This window comes from Poecilia formosa, unplaced genomic scaffold, assembly GCF_000485575.1.
Source record: "Poecilia formosa unplaced genomic scaffold, Poecilia_formosa-5.1.2 Scaffold418, whole genome shotgun sequence".
NCBI classification, from domain to species: Eukaryota; Metazoa; Chordata; class Actinopteri; order Cyprinodontiformes; family Poeciliidae; genus Poecilia; species Poecilia formosa.
The window spans coordinates 127,090-143,236 of NW_006800357.1; the positions used below are offsets into that span (position 1 = coordinate 127,090).

Genomic DNA, 16,147 nt, shown 5'->3' on the forward strand with positions numbered 1-16,147 from the left:
CAGTTGAGTTTTCTATAAGAAAATATTCAAATGATCTTCTATGCAAAAATAATTTAGTGAATTCATAAGAATCATTTAGTTGAGTTTTGTATGATTATTTCTGCTCAATCAGCTTGGCTTTTAAAGCAAAAACATACCTTCAGATATTGGCAAAGACAACATCACAAACATTACTAAAGGTTACACTGTAGGTGTCGATAACCCTGTGACTTCACAAGACAAGGACGCCTATAGAATGAGGTTCAAACATTACTTGCCATGGGAGATGGATCTATTGGTTTAAGCAATGCTTAACTGAACAAAGGATTTTCCAAACTTGTTTGAAAACTAATCTGACTGTCACAGCAAAAAAAAAATGGTGCTTATAAATCGAAATGACTTCAAAAGCACTGAAGGTGACTGATCCGTTTTTGTAAAAAACAAGAAACTTGCCACCCCAGTTGTGGAACAAAATCTGATAAATGGCTGTTGGACCAAAGGTTACAGAGTCTCAGGCTGCTGTGGACACAACCTGAGGGATGACTAATCTCAGGACTGTGGCTTTAATCAGATCCACCTTTGAAATACAACTGTGCGTTTGCTGATAGGGCTGCAAATTTTTGCTGTCCACACTTTTTCTACTAAAAGCGCTTCATCATCAAATAATGCTGCAGCAGCATCTGCATTTTATTACTGTTCACAGTATAGAGCGGTGATCTCACAAAAACCTTAAAACTCTAAAAATGGATTCTATTGCTGCCCTGAGTCTAGAGATGCATTTTTTTTCCTTTCTTTTAAACATACATATGCAATGTTTTTACAAAATAGGAAGACAAAGTCTCTTGCTCGGAGACAGCCTGAGTGAAGAAACTGACTCTGTGGCAGCCGGGTTTTTTTTGCAAAGGTAAAAGTCTAAACAGTTTGTAAGCAGAATATGTGGGGTCTGCACAGATTTTGGCCAGAAACACTTGTGACAACATATTTTAAGTGACTTGCATTCACACACTGCATAACAGTTACATACAGTCATATTTAAAAAATTTGAATATGCGTTCAGATGAGATAAGGTTTGTCAGATTAAAGATAAGTTTTGAAAATAAAAAACTTTTATGTAGGTATTAAGCATACTTTTTTATTCAGCCCACAATTCTGTATTATTTTTAATGGGCTGATGTAATATTCTAATTTTAAATGGCATCTTTCCATTACCTACAAGTGAAAAATCCTCATCATTAACAGAAACAAAGGCTTCCATAATGTGTTTCACTTAATTATGAAGTTCCTATAGTAAATGGGATTTTCAGTAATATTCATATTTATTGATTGGGTTTGTTTTTAGCCAGTTGGACTCATTCAGCTCTTTATCAATACACCTGATATAGATTTGAGTGACCAAAACACAATAACTCACAGGTTAGTTGTCAAAACAAAACGGTTGGAAAAAAAAACAATTTACTTGAAACTGATGTCACTTTATAACAATTTCTTATGTTATGGTGCAGCCTTATATTATATCTACTACTGATACAACTTTTGCAACAATACATATTGATAAAACTGTCTTGCATTTTCAATTATTACTTGAGCACAAAAAATATTAATCAGTAATGTTAATTATGTCTCCATCTATCTTCCAGTCAAGTTATGTTCCCATAACACTCTAAACTAAATGTTTGGCCCCGTTCTTTTTCTTGCCCAAGTTATAAAATTAACATTAAATAAATATTCCACAGAACTGATCAGTCAAGCATGTGTGACATCAGCATTCCGGTAAATATACAATTATGATGCAATATGCTTATATTGGTAGCACATTGGTAGCTGCAACGTTTGTGATAATGAAACCCATATGTTTCTAATGATAAAGCATTCTGGACAAAATATTTTGGTGAAACTGCAGGGAAACTATACCCACCCCTTTTGAAGCTTAAAATTTTAAAAATAAGCAGCATTACTTGAATCCTGATTAAGTTATAGAAAACTAAATCGTGCTTGCCAAAAGTAACAAGAAGTACTTTTCAAATTCTGTCAGATCTGACTTTTGTGCGCATGTCAACATTAGAAAGGTTTTGATGAATAGGAGAAAACAAAAACAGCAAAGAGATTTTGAATTTTTAAATATTCCTGATTTTAAACATTTTCCAAAACAATCTTTAAATCAGTCTTGCCTATTTTTGACAACTACAGAACATTGAGTTTTACAGTTATTGTTTTATCAGTATTTATTACCAGAACAGCATGTTTCTTCTCATAACCTCTACATTGTAGGAGTGAAAAACATAATGCTATGATTAACAACAGTGCAATCAGTAAGACTAAATCCCAAGAACACAGGGGAAGGTTTGTGTCCATCACTAAGAACCGGAGTTCTTAGTGATGGACATAAGATCTTTCTTCAAGCAGAAAGGTCTTGAACATGTAAAGAAGGAAATTTTACTGTGTTCTGCCCTCCAGAGGTCAACAGAGCAAAACACACTTGGGAAGCAGCATTAAAACAACCTAAATGAATCTTAATCCAGATTCATTTGAGGACTTAGTAAATGCACTGAACTTTTATTTTAAAAACTACGTTTTCAGCTTTGTGCCAAAAAAAACCTCTGAGTTGCAAATACACTCAATTCACATGGTTTGTTTCTGGATGTGACTGAGAATGAACTGGCTTATTGTAAGCATTTTAACACATGACTTAAAAAAAGTATTTAAAAAAGGGAGAAGTCAGCAGCATGATCATAATGTTAAAAAGATCATCTTGAAACTTGATTCAGAGATACATACAGAATGTGGTGTTATATATTATTCTATATATTCTATATTATATTCATCTATAATCTAATCATAATAAAAGTTTACAGTGTGAGTCAGACCAAAATTCAAGGTCTGACTCACACTGTAAGTGTAAGCACAGTTAAACAAAATGAATAATTTTTCAATTTATTTTGTTCATCTGGAAGAGATCATAACTGCAGAAAAATGAGAAATAGTACAATAAATCTTAAAATATTATAACTGAGTTAAANAATGATAGATTATCTGATTTCTCATCCAAAAATTGTATCCTACAGATTTCTGTGAACATGTGGCTAGTTTTCAACTTGAACCTTGAACGCTTTCCACTATCAGTGTCTTGAAAAACAGTTTACCTTGTACTATAGAAAGTGGAATTATAAGAAGGACAAAATAGTGACTAAAGTGCATAAAAGTGTTTTCAGTATGTGGAATTACAGGGAAATCCTGACACCTCTGGCAGACAAATTAAACTGTCAAACCTCAAATACAGCCAAAAACAAAACACTGTTTCTTCCTTGTGTTCAACTAAGCAAAGGTGACACCTCAGCAAACGGCAACCTCTGTTTGCTCAGAGCCAACATGAAGGTGACTGCAAAATAGTCGATTGTCTGGCACCAAAATTCTGTCAGCAGCAACAATTTGGACTCTCTGGACTATGGAAAGAAAACAGTTAGCTATCAGCATGGGGGTCGAGGGGATGGGGTCACAAGTGTCAAGAAATGCCGTATAAGAACGAACGTTTTCGAACCACTAATGTTTTCTCTGTAATTTGAAGTCCATGAGATAAAGAGACCAGAGTTGCTTTCTGAGTCTAAAAAAACAGAATAATGAAGTGTTGCTGCACATTGCCAGTCAGCTGGTTAAAGAAAGTCTTTCAATCAGCTAACTGGCCATCTCAAGGGTAAAACACTTTTGCTTCTCTTTAAGGCATGAAAAATTTAAATAGTTTGAGATTTAACCATGGCCACAAAAAGAAGTCAGTGTGAAAACTAAAGAAACCAAAATCTATTATATTAAGCTCAGACTGTTGTAAACTGATATCCCATGAGAAGAACAACTGCTAAGNGGGCTCACATTAACCAAATATGTTCCATGTCTAAACAGTGAAATAAAAATCTGAAGGCCATCAGTCATTTTGACAGGTCACAAGTAACTCTCTGACCATTTGCTGCCAACATTTTCAACTTTGCACACGCAGCATGGATTTGAACCACTGGTCCAGAAGGAGCACATGCGGGGTTTCCTACCACTGAAGGAAGGGCCTACAGGATCAGGAAACCCCTCGTTCAGGGAGTATTGCCGACTCAACTGAAGAAATGTTCCCTGATTTCAAAACTTTGTCTGAAGTGGTGATTCAAATTCCAGTCTCCAGTGTCCCAGCAGAATGACCATCCTCCAAATCAACATTAAAACCTTGAGATATTTGATTAAACACAAGCAGGTGTGTAATTCATCCAGACCAGGACTAAATTGTGAGACTGTGAGCTCAGGCCATAGCAAGTGAATTGTTCATAGTTTATGTACAGTCATTTCATTTCATTGTTTATATGTAATTTTTAGAGTTTCATTCAGTTTTTTGTGTGTGTGAGGGACCAAAGTGTTTTTTTTTTGTTTGTTTTGTTTTTTTTTCCCTGCTCAGCTTAAATCATATAAAAATCAAATTTAAAAAATTGACAAGTGAAAATAGATTATGACAGAATTTTTGTGATACTTTAAAGAGTTTTGTATTTCCATTGCAGCTTTAATATGCAGAGATGCAGTGTCAGTTCATTTCTGGTTAAGTCTCAACATGTCTGAGAGACTCAGATCACTGAACATGTTAAAGTGTTTTATCTCAAGTAGCTGAGAGAACAGGCAAACGCCAGATCAGTAGAAGAACAAAGAGATGTTGTAGTTTCTGGTTGGTAAGACTTCGGATACAGTCAGGGTTATGGTGAACAGATGACATGATAATGACACAAAGCTCAAGGCCCATGTGCCAAATTCAGCACCCTTGATGTAATACTAATAATAATCAGCTGTATTTAAAATGCTCTTTACATGTCAAATTGAAATCTCTAAGAACACTTTCACACACTGATGATGGCAGTGATGGCACTTTAGGGCTCCCGTGACCAACATTCTGAGAGAAACTCTGGNTTACTTTTTCTCTAGATAATGAGAAGCCCAAATGCAGAAACCAAATTTTCCGAGACTAACTTATCTCAAGAAAACCATCAGGAAAACGTTTATGCGGAAACATCTCAGTTTCCGTGTCTACCTGTAGGTTAGATTTACAAATAATTTTCATTGAACAGGTGCTATTAAAATGTCTGAAGGTCCTATATTATCAATGATTTCTCTCCACTCCGCAGAATGGAGAGAAATCAACACATCAGCGATGAAAAGTGTACATTGAAATACTTTAAATACATGTCCCTGGTGTAATGCATTAGTTGATATCCTTTTTTGATAAAGGTTATGTTTAAAATTCAATTTTTAAAAATAACTTTTACATCCTTCTTTTATAAACAATTCCATAGCACATTTGTTTCAGTAAACTTGAGCTGTGGAGGTGGAATTTGTGGCAGACAAACATAAGAAAATACCCACAGATATAAAACATATCCTCTTTGACAGGTCTTTGTGTGCGTTTTGCTGTGCTAAATATGTAAACTTGTTTCAGTCCGGATGTTTCTGTTTACTGACAGCAGCAGTAAACATTAAAAACAGATGGTTACAAGTTTCCACGCTGTGGATCACAGTGGGAAACTGACTCCGTAAGGCAGCCAGTCGCTACTACGTCCCAGTTTAATTTCCTTACCAGGAGACTGGATTAGTAGGAGAGGAGACCCAACAGAGAAAAGCTTGTTCACCTGTAATTTGGTTTTTATTCTGTGTCCATTAACCTTCCAGCTTTCTGAATAAAAGTAAAACTTTTTAGGACAAAAGAAGTAAGAGTGTTATGTGAGAAACCTAGTTAGATCATCTCAATGAAAATTTGACAGAGCTGGAAAAGTATTGTGTTATGGTTTATTTTCACTTCACCTTAACTTATGCTGTGTTGGTACTCTATGCAAAATAAGACAGGAGGATGCTGCTATTTTTTTCCCTGCCTTTTTAAGTTAAAATGCTATACTGCTAAGTGTATGTTATTGCTCTTATTTTATATTATGTGTCTATTTGAGCTTATTCAATTTAATATTATTTCACATGTGCGGACACATGTGGCTCTGTTGAATAATATTTGTACGCAGTTAAATAGCGCTTAACGGAAGTTGAAATAATTGCAGGGTTGTTTATGCGTTTCCATGTGAATGCAGTGCAAGTTTGTGTTGCAGAAGCTTGCATAACCAGAAGGAAAGCCCGGTCAAGCTGTTTTCAGGGCAATGAGAGGTTGGTAAAGAGCGGAACTGACCAAGAGATCAGGTGCTACGACTTTGAGGTAAAAGTAAGAACGTCTGCAGGTCCTTCCGCCCGGTAAAAAATGGCTGGTGACCTCTAAATAGCAGATTCCGTTTTAGCTGCGCAGGCGCAGTGAATCAACCAAGTTCAAATGCGTGAAGATAAAAATAAGCTCGTGGTCTGCTTTCCGGTCATAATCATCTAGCCTGGGTAATATTCCAATCTAAATGTGGTAGAGCTTTATTTTGAAACCCACACTTCCCACTTCCTGTTTCTTATCAACGTTTGGCTATTTAACAGCGCAGTTAGAGAGTACTTTAACTCACCATCTCTATGATCCTCGTTTTCTTCCCAGCTCGCTTCTTCTTTGCTACGATGTATTGGGCCAGCGCCACGCCGCCGAACACGACACAGACACTAGCGCTGGCTGCGGCTCCGACCTTCACCACGGCCGTCCTGTCCATGACGGTCCGCTGCGCTGCCGCTCACCAGCCCGCCGCAGGAAAAGTCCCGTCCTCCTCTGATTAACAACGGGCGCCTTCCTACTGGTGCTGCTCACACACTGAACCAAAGATCGTCTATGCAAAAAGAGACTATTTGCTCTCATTTATGATGAACTGTATTTATATAAACATCCCATTAACTAGTACATCCTAAAAACCATTGAGGGTCAAAGACGCCACAATGAACAAATAAATAATATGTAAAATAAAAATGTATGTGACACCTTAAAGAAAAACATTAAAAAATGAATAAAATATATATGCAGTCTTATTTAACAAATTGGAATGTAAGTAAAAAGTTAAAGTAAATCACAGTGGGTTAATTACACACAGGATGAGGTCTTCAAACATTTTTTTCATAGGATCATTTCTAAAAAGTATATGTAATACCTGCTAAAATAATGTTTTCAAAATTTACGTTTATTCCGACAAAATAATCCTGAGGCTTTTTTTAAAAATTATTATTAACTTCACGTAGACCTGTTCAGTTGCCTGTTCACACAAAATGCGAATCAGCCAATGACATGGCAGCATTGCAACCAAAGTAGAAGATGTGTTCTTAATTTAATTTTGTATATCCAATAAATATATTAATTATGTTTTTGCTTTATTGGGGGGGAAAACGTATTCTTTTTTTTACCTGAGTGAAAACAATGGCTAAGCAAATGACATGTAGCCACAGGCTAGGATTTTCCTACAAGTGCCATCCATGACAAAACATGCTGTGAGAGATGTAATCATTATTTCTACTTGGTTGAAATAAAGTAACAAAGCACATGTTCTATCTAGTGCATCAGAGTGTAACTGTCTTAGTCTTAATATACTTTTCATCATTTTATATCTTTCAGCATTCTAGACAACAGCCATATATGAGCAAAGACAAATGTGAAAAAGAGTTCATGTTCGTGAAAATGAATTAGTCCACTGAGTGCATACTCGTCTGAGCAACGTTTTACAACATATTTTGCATAACAGCCAGGCAAATAGCTTTCCTCCTCTCTAATATTCTTAAAATTTGTTTTATCAAATAGGTGTTTGAAGAAATGCAAACGAAATCTCCCATATAAAAGATTCATTAATGTGCCTGGTTTAAAAAAAAAAAAATTATGAGCTCAACACATGCGTATGAATATAACACCTTGTATGTGGTAGCCACCATGTTTTGTGGAGAGGAAATTTTCCATTTTAATGCAGTTAGTAAATAGCATGTTTGAATTCAAGTCATGGTGTTTCTGTAATTAAAAAGACTAACTTTAATTTGGCATGCCAAACAAGAACAATTATGGTATATTTATTAAAATTTAATGTGAAAAGACTGGTAATTAATTGTATACTCAGTATCAATCCTAAGCTCTGGATATTTTAATAAGTATTTTTCTATTTTTAGAACAAGCCTTGATTCAAATAAATTAATAAAACCCAGTTTCAAGTTGTTTAAAGAAATGACAGTAACAAGGAGTTTAAACTGTACATGCAAAGGGAAACTGAAATATCTCCTTTTGATATGAAAATGACTAACGAGCAGCTGCAGTTTCAAGCTTAGAAATATAGAAATGGGAGATAGAACTAGGCAAATGTTCTTATCTCTTAAAACTGTTGGCTAGGAAATTCAAGATCAAATGTACAGTTTGACTGTATAAAATTATTTTATTACTTTTGTTTTGTTGGGTCCAATTCTTTTGTCCTACATCAACCTTTGGGAATTTTAAACAACACTTGCAGCTAAGATATACTTTTTGGTATAGTTTTTAAGTATATTTTTCTGCATTGGAATCATTTGTGCTTGGTGGAAAAATAGTATGTAAGTATTGTAAGTAGGCCTGTCGCGATAAACGATAAATTAAACCTATCAACCTCATTTTAATTATCGGCTTTATCGTCTCTTCCTGTCTTTTTTTCTTTCTGTTGATGGCACTGAATGAAAAAAGGCTCAACTCCGGTGCTCTTCCTCAGTGTAATGTCCAGCGCACACTACACGAGTAGTCTTTATCTTTACTCTTTTGGTTGAATGCAATATTTATTTCCACTTTGGCTTTGTGTTGTTTAGCTTTTATTCAAGTACGTTTTTTGTTAATGGAGGCTGGGAATCCATTTTATTTTTGTTTTTGGTTGGTTTATTTAGTTTATTAGTTCCAGTGTTATGTGTTCTTTAGAAAATAAAGTGTATCTATGGCAGGAAATCACATGCATTATTAGTCATTTCCATTAAATCGGTGTCAAAAGGTCTTGAAACAATATTATTGTTTATCGCAATAATTTTTTAGACAATCTGTCTGCAAAATTTGTTATCATGACAGGCCTAATTGTAAGCATCATTGTTGCTGCAACAGAGAACAAGAAAGGAGGCATTGAACCAAGGTGTTTGTTTGATATCTTGGCTACATTGGATTTCTATGCAGTTCACTCAGTATTTCAGAGTCCACATGTACTGTTTTCAGCTGTCAAAATAGAATGATTGTTTCCTCACTTTCAGATTTCATATGAACTCACACATAAAAACGACAATAAAAATGGTTCATAATAACTTAGAAGTTAGTATGTAGCAAGACATTATCCTAGAGGAAAAAAATATCAAATGGTGAGCCTTACTAAAGAACATTTGATATGCAAATGTATAAAATGGGGTGTTCCAATCCTCGCTCATTCAAATGAGTCAGTATGAGATGGTCTTGCAAACTTTTACTTGAATATTCAACTCTATTGTTTTGCTTGAGTACATAAAGCCATGTCACCCTCTTCTTCAGCAGGCTTGTCCATCTTCAACAACGAAGGTAAGACCGGTGCACTAATTTTAGATCATTTATTTTCACAGTGTTTAATTTTAATTATTCTTTAATTGCAACTTTTCATAACGCAATGTCAAATATTATTTTTTCGTAAGGTCACGTTTTCAATTCATATTTTCAAAAAAAAAATAATTTTATCTGAGAAGTTTATTTTTAGATTGTCACCATCAACAGAAAAATAGTAAGGCAGTTTGCTAAATTGCAGGAGACCAGATAAAGCTTTCAGTAAACAAATTAAACAAATGAAAATGTAGAATTTTTGGGATATATTCTTTTAAAGGTGCAATGAATCTTTACTCCACTTTAAAACTAAATCTAAAGTTTAGATTTTTTTTTCTTTTTTTTTCATTTAACTGCATCTATGGAAATTTGTGTTTGTGTTTTTTTAGTCCTTAACTGCTGGAAAAATGAGGAGTCAGATCTTGGTGGTAGTGATCTTCTTGGTGGTGGTCACCACACTAGAAGCAAATGGAGTAAGATGCTGGATAATTCATTTAAGTCTACTGAGTTTGAGTTTATTTTACAATGGGTTAAAAAAACTTGCTGCTGAAAAGTGTTTATCTAACACATCTCCCACGTGTTCTATCATTCCATTCACAGTTTCAGTTTGGAGATATCATTTCTTTTAAAACGAGGTGCAATGGGAAGTTTAGGTACAAGCATTTTGCAGTTTATGTGGGGGAAGGAAATCAGCATAACCTACCCAAAAACGATAACGAGGACATTTATGAGCGACGTAAGTACCCTACAAACTCAGAAATAACGCAACACCAGGAAGAAAAAATTAAAATGTGAAACAAAAACACTTTAGGTATGTGTCTATATTCTGAAATCAGGACCCAAATGCAAGCTTAAAAGCAGAGAAATAAATCAGCTCTCTATAGATAGGAACAATATTTAGCTGCATAGATTAAACATCCCTGAAACATGCTTAGCAGTAAAATAAGAAACAAGACTAACAAAGAATAGAAGAAAAAAACAATCATCTGACACAGCAATCACTAAAAAGAGTGTCAGAGTTAATGTAGAGTTATATGAGGTAATCAGGAGGACTAGCTACAGTGCAAAATTACACTGTATCTATTTTGAACTACAAAACTTAATACATCTCACTATTCCTCTTTGTTTGTTACAGTGAGATTCTCTATACCACCAAAATGTGTATTTTCAAGGATGAATCCAGATGAACAACCTGAAGTAAACAATTACCTTGATGGCTATACAGATCCCAAGACACATATAACATTTGAAAAAGGAAATGATACAGAAATTCGGGCGCGTATCATAGAGACACACAATAAGTGCTCCCTCTATGAAGTATTTTCCAACAACTGTGAGCACCAGGCTACCTATGTGCGTTACGGACATAAGATAGCTCTGCAGGTAAGCACCTTAAAAAAGCTGTATAAAAATAAAGTATTTTATAAAATTGTTTTGGGAATGCTGCAAAATATTTTAAGTCCTTGAAGTCATTAGCGCTTGTGTGTATTTCTAATGCAAGAATGTATGATGTCACATTTATAGATCTCTTTGCCTGCACAAATAGCTGCTGTTTCTAAGTTTGAAGCAGGACAATGAAAAACATCTGGATCCATCAAACTTATGTTGTGTTTTTAATGTTCCATATTTAATTAACTATTTTTCTCCAGGATTACTCTTAGCATTATATGTCGTTATTAAACTAAATATTATTTTGCTTTTATGTATTTTGTCTAACCACTTTGTCTTTGTGTTTCTTTTATTTTTTTTGATAGATGAAGCTGACTGGTCAAGGTTTATGTTTCAACAACCCAAGAATCAATACAAAAGCTCTGGTGGAACACTTGAATGAACCATGTAGCTCTGACTTAAGTGGCTAAATGTTTTGTAAATATCCATCTCTAAGGTGATATCAAATATTTAAAATTAAAGTGAGCAAGCAAGTTCTGTCCTTGTTTTATTGTCTATGAGAGTGTGCAGTTACTAATAAAAAGGTGTATCACACTGCATTTTACATTGACTTGCAAAATGTTGTGGTGTCTTACATAGAAGGAAGCTAAATAAATATAAAGACAATAAAATCCCTCTGTGGTTCACTGAGCATGTGCTTATTATACCTTCAATAAGCCTTACCAACACACGTCCTCTTTTTAGTACTTCCCTCCTACAGTCTACTAATTGGTGGTTTCCAGGGATGCCAACACAAAACCAAAGATAACACTGGCTAAGCAAAACTTGTTAGTATCAAGAAAAAGATGACACATTGTTATGTGCTTCGGGCACATTATGATTTTTGTCTATTTCTTTTATTTGTTTTCTTATAGACCTTGATTAAATGACCTTTTGTAAATATATTTTGGAGTTTGGATAATTTCTTTTTGGTCATTTAATTACGTTAATTTGTGGTGCTGTTGGTCCGCCTATAAATAGGCTGGCTTACGGCATGTAGGGAGCCTCCCCTCCATTCCCGCCTGGGCTCCGCCTTTCCGCTCGCTCCACCACCACCACCAGGCGCAGTGTGCGCTAAACCAGCCGTCGTGGGTCGCAGCTGAGGCTTCCAGCCAGCCATGTGGTATCTCTGTTAACCTTTGTTTGTTTTTTCGTTGTGAGTTTGGCCTGGTGGGACCGGATGTCCTGTTTTCGATCTTTCTTTTGCACTAGGTTCTTTTTGTTTTAGTCCGGTACTAGTAGGGGCTTCGACGGCCCTGTATAGGGTTGGCCCCCTGCTGTACCATTTTGTTCTGTTTGACCGGCTCACCAGGTCCAATTTTCTGTTAATACTTTTGGGGTTTTGTTTTCTTTATTTTCTTTGGGACACGGGATCTGAGGGTTTGAACTCTATTTTCTTCACAGAAAATCAGAAGAAGCTGAACTAAGAAAGAGAATTTATGAATAAAATAGTTTGTTGAACCCTCATCTTTTGTCTCGTGTCCTCAAATATGTTGTGCCCTTGGTGGACGTAACACACATTTTAAACATTGTTTAATTTATAGAGTGCAAGTAAAACAGCAGACTTGATGTGCAAGTACTTCAAACTCATTTAAACATATGGGATCACTTTAATAAAGCCTTGCATCCATTGCAGTTTAGCTTATTATTAGAACGTATAAAGTTCATACCTTTTTATGTTTTTGCATGATTACTTAAAATGTTATTTTTGTTTGAGAGATATGCTTGCTGTGGAAGAATGAAAGCTTAGCCAGTGTGTGGTGTAGTGGGAGAGCCTCATATACAGAGGTTAATTCTCCTTGATGCAGCATTCCGATGTTTAATTCTCGACCTTCTGACATTTGCTACATGCTTCCCACCCTTCTTTCTGCCCACTTCTTGTCTGAACACTGCAAATAACGGTCACTAGTGCCACAAAATCTTTATAAGAATAATCGTTCATGATAATAAAAAGGACTTGCACGCCACCCTATACCTCAATTAACCTGTAATAAAGTGAGTTTTTGCATAATAGCAAGAGAATTGCATCCATCCCTCTTAGCTGTCTCACACTGGTTTTCCTCAGACAGATTAGTATGACAAACTACATGCAAATATCATATATACATGAAATTTGAACACATCGCCAATAAATGATAGAAAAGTAGTTAATATATATCCAATGTATTATTTTTTTCTATCAGTTCAAAAGACAAACAAACTTCTCACAGCAGCAGCAAATGAGAACCACCTCCATAAAGCGAGAAAATAAACTGGAAGTTAAATTGGTCGTAAATAAACGTGGTACCTGAAAAATAACTCACCTTGAGGACAGAACTCACATATAAACCCTCTCCATCTTGCACCGATGTTCTCAAGTGTAAAAGCAATGAGTGTTAATCTCATTCTGAGGGCTGGCTCATTCAAATGAGTCTGGGAAACAGTGGCAGGGCTATTCAGGTGGATTGTAGCTACTTCACTTCCTCAGCAGATGTCCACTATTTTACTGGAGGTAAGATTCTTCAGAGCTTTATTGGATCAAAAATGATTGTGTTAAATAGTAACTGAGAACAGGGTGCCAACACAATGAATCAGAATATAATGTCTTTGTCTAATTTAAAATGTGCTGATGTCTTTGTCAATTCAAGCTTTTTCGTTTATTTTCTGGGACTTCTTTCATTTAAGACATTAGCTTCTAAAGAATAAATAATTTAAAAAAGCATGACTGGTTGCTAGGTAGGTCTGGGGGTAGGAGTATAAACTTACCAGAAATGCTGAATCGTCAAACTAAACAGCTAATTTTTATGAAAATCATCAGCATGGTGTACAGTGGCTTGCAGCAGTATTGACAGGCCTTTAACTTTTTAAATTATTTACATTGTAAGCCTCTGAGTCAATACTGTGTAGAGCCACCTTTCACTACAAAAACAGCAGCAAAACCTTGAATATATAGCCAAAAATATTCAGATTGTCAGTTTTTCTCAACACAAAGCACATTGAAGACGAACCAAATACATATTTAGTTTTATTTACAAATCATGTATCCCTTTCTTTCCACTCGCACTTTGGTCTCATTAAACTTTGATAAGACACATTGACTTTGTGGCTACAATGTAACAAAATGTGTATTTGATGGATATTAATACTTTGACAAGGCACTGCATAAGAGACACTGCATCAGGTGGAAGTAAGAATTTACATAATTTACATTTACAGTCACTGTGTGCATACATGAAGTATAATAAAGTGTTCACCTGCATCACTGGCTCTTAGCATAAAAAATAATTAGACTATTCTAGACTGATTCCCTACATTAAAACTTTTAATCAGCTTTTGAGGTTCATTGTGTTCTATTTTATAACAAAGAGAAACATTTAAAGTTAGTACTTGAATCCCCAACATTTACTACTATAAATGTTGGTTATCTTCCAAGAGGCGACAGATGTCAGTTGTGAACAAAATAAAAACAGCTGAAGAGGGAAATTGTGCTGCTCATGGGAAAGTCCTATGAGAGCCATGCAAACATTCTGCAAACATAGAAGCTGATAAGAGATGTCTTTTCATGGTTTGTTGAAGGACAGAACTGGACACAGGTGCTGGACAAGTCAGAAGTGTTGTTCAAACGTAAGGAGGCCGTTTCCTTTGATTCAGTAAATTCAGTAAACTCCATGCGTTTCAGGTGAAGACCTTTGAAACAACTTTTGCTGGTTTAACTCCTAAAAGATAAGACACAATCTGTCTGAAATACATTTTTTCTTTTTAAAATGATAGATAATGGCTTTCTGAAGTTGTATGACTTTAGTTAAAAAATTGTTTCACAAGTCTGACATGTCCATCTCAGATCTTGACTGCTTAAAAAATGAGGAAGCTACCCTGGTGGATGTGATCCTTCAGCTAAAGATCACAACTCTGGAAATGAGTGGAGTAAGTTAATTTCCTTTATCACTGCTACATTTTAAATATATATCCAAATGTTTTGGTTTCAGTTAGTTTAATCATTTTCTGTTTACTCTAAATGTGACTATGCATTTTCTTCCATCCACAGTTCCAATTTGGAGACATAATTTCTTATAAAACAAAGTGTAAAGCTGGAATTACATACAAACATTTTGCTGTCTATGTGGGAGATGTAAATATTTGTGGGAAAAATGCAGAGCACAACATTTATGAACTAGCAAGTAAATATCAGTAAGCAACAATCCAATAGTAATAAATTAAGATTGATGAACTGCTTATTTCTCATCTGTTATTTGTTTACAGAGAAATATCATGGTAAATCATGTAAATTTGCTAAACTGAAAATGAATGAAGAGCCAGAGGTGAACAATTTCCTTGATGACTATACAGACCCCTTAACAGGAGTGACGTTTGGTAAAGGAGACGACAAGGACATCATTAAACGCATCACTGAAACGTATCAGAGCAGCACAATATACGGCTTCCTTCACAACAACTGTGAACACATTGCTACCTACGTTCGATACGGAGTCAGGGTGGCAGTGCAGGTACGTAACAGGTTACACTCATTTCTCGAGCATCTTATATTTAGAAGCGGAAACAAGGAAGAAGGAACAATGACTCAGATTAAGAAAATGACGTTTATTTTTACCTACCTACTAAACTTAGGCTTAATATACCAACAAACAGCAAAGGTATCCTCTTTTCTCACTTATCAACAGTACAGGGATTAATATTAAATGTATTTCTAATGCTATCTGTTGGTTATCTTACAGATCTATATGTGTGAAAATTATAATATGTTCATATACATTGAATTTAAGTGATTAGATAAATGGAATAAAGTCTTCACAATATACTGTATAAAAATCCCTCAAGGAAACAAACTTAAATTCAGCAATTTGATATTTATCTGTACCTTACTGATTTAGATTGATCATTTATCTGGATTAATTACTAGAGGTTTTAATTAATTTGTTGCCATTTGTTTTTATTATTTAATTGGCAATAAAGAAAATAATTTAAAATCTTATCTTTAAAATCCCCATGATGGTGCCCATTTTACTGCCAGCAACTGTTGGGTTTTCTATAGCAATTGGCTTTAAGACTTAAGAATTGCTTATTTGTTGACAAGCTACTCCATCCAAAGTGTAAAATATTAGCAGATGCAAAAGTAATCATAACAATAGAAAAATATATACAAACCAATTCAATTATTTCTACTCTATAAATGTAAACCTTTTTTTGTAATGACCTGACCATGATGTGTATATTTTTTATTTACAGTTCAACATGACTGGTGAGGCTCTCTTATTTGGCAATGACAAGTTTGACAAGAAGCAT

General features: G+C 35.0%; 1 protein-coding gene and 1 long non-coding RNA gene across 2 annotated transcripts in view; one reads left to right on the top strand and one right to left on the bottom strand.

The window, feature by feature from the left end:
- nt5c3a (5'-nucleotidase, cytosolic IIIA) overlaps positions 1–6,722 on the bottom strand; it is a 14,706-nt gene extending 7,984 nt beyond the window's left edge. The window contains exon 1 of the mRNA XM_007576855.2: positions 6,477–6,722. Coding sequence (XP_007576917.1) covers positions 6,477–6,614 — 138 coding nt within the window. The 5' untranslated portion in view covers positions 6,615–6,722. The remainder of the gene's footprint in view (positions 1–6,476) is intronic.
- The window catches only part of LOC107833633 (uncharacterized), a 23,290-nt gene extending 10,911 nt beyond the window's left edge, over positions 1–12,379 (top strand). Inside the window, exons 2-3 of the long non-coding RNA XR_001659393.1 lie at positions 3,341–3,351; positions 12,300–12,379. This is a non-coding gene — a long non-coding RNA (uncharacterized LOC107833633). The remainder of the gene's footprint in view (positions 1–3,340; positions 3,352–12,299) is intronic.
- Positions 12,380–16,147: the final 3,768 nt, after the last annotated feature.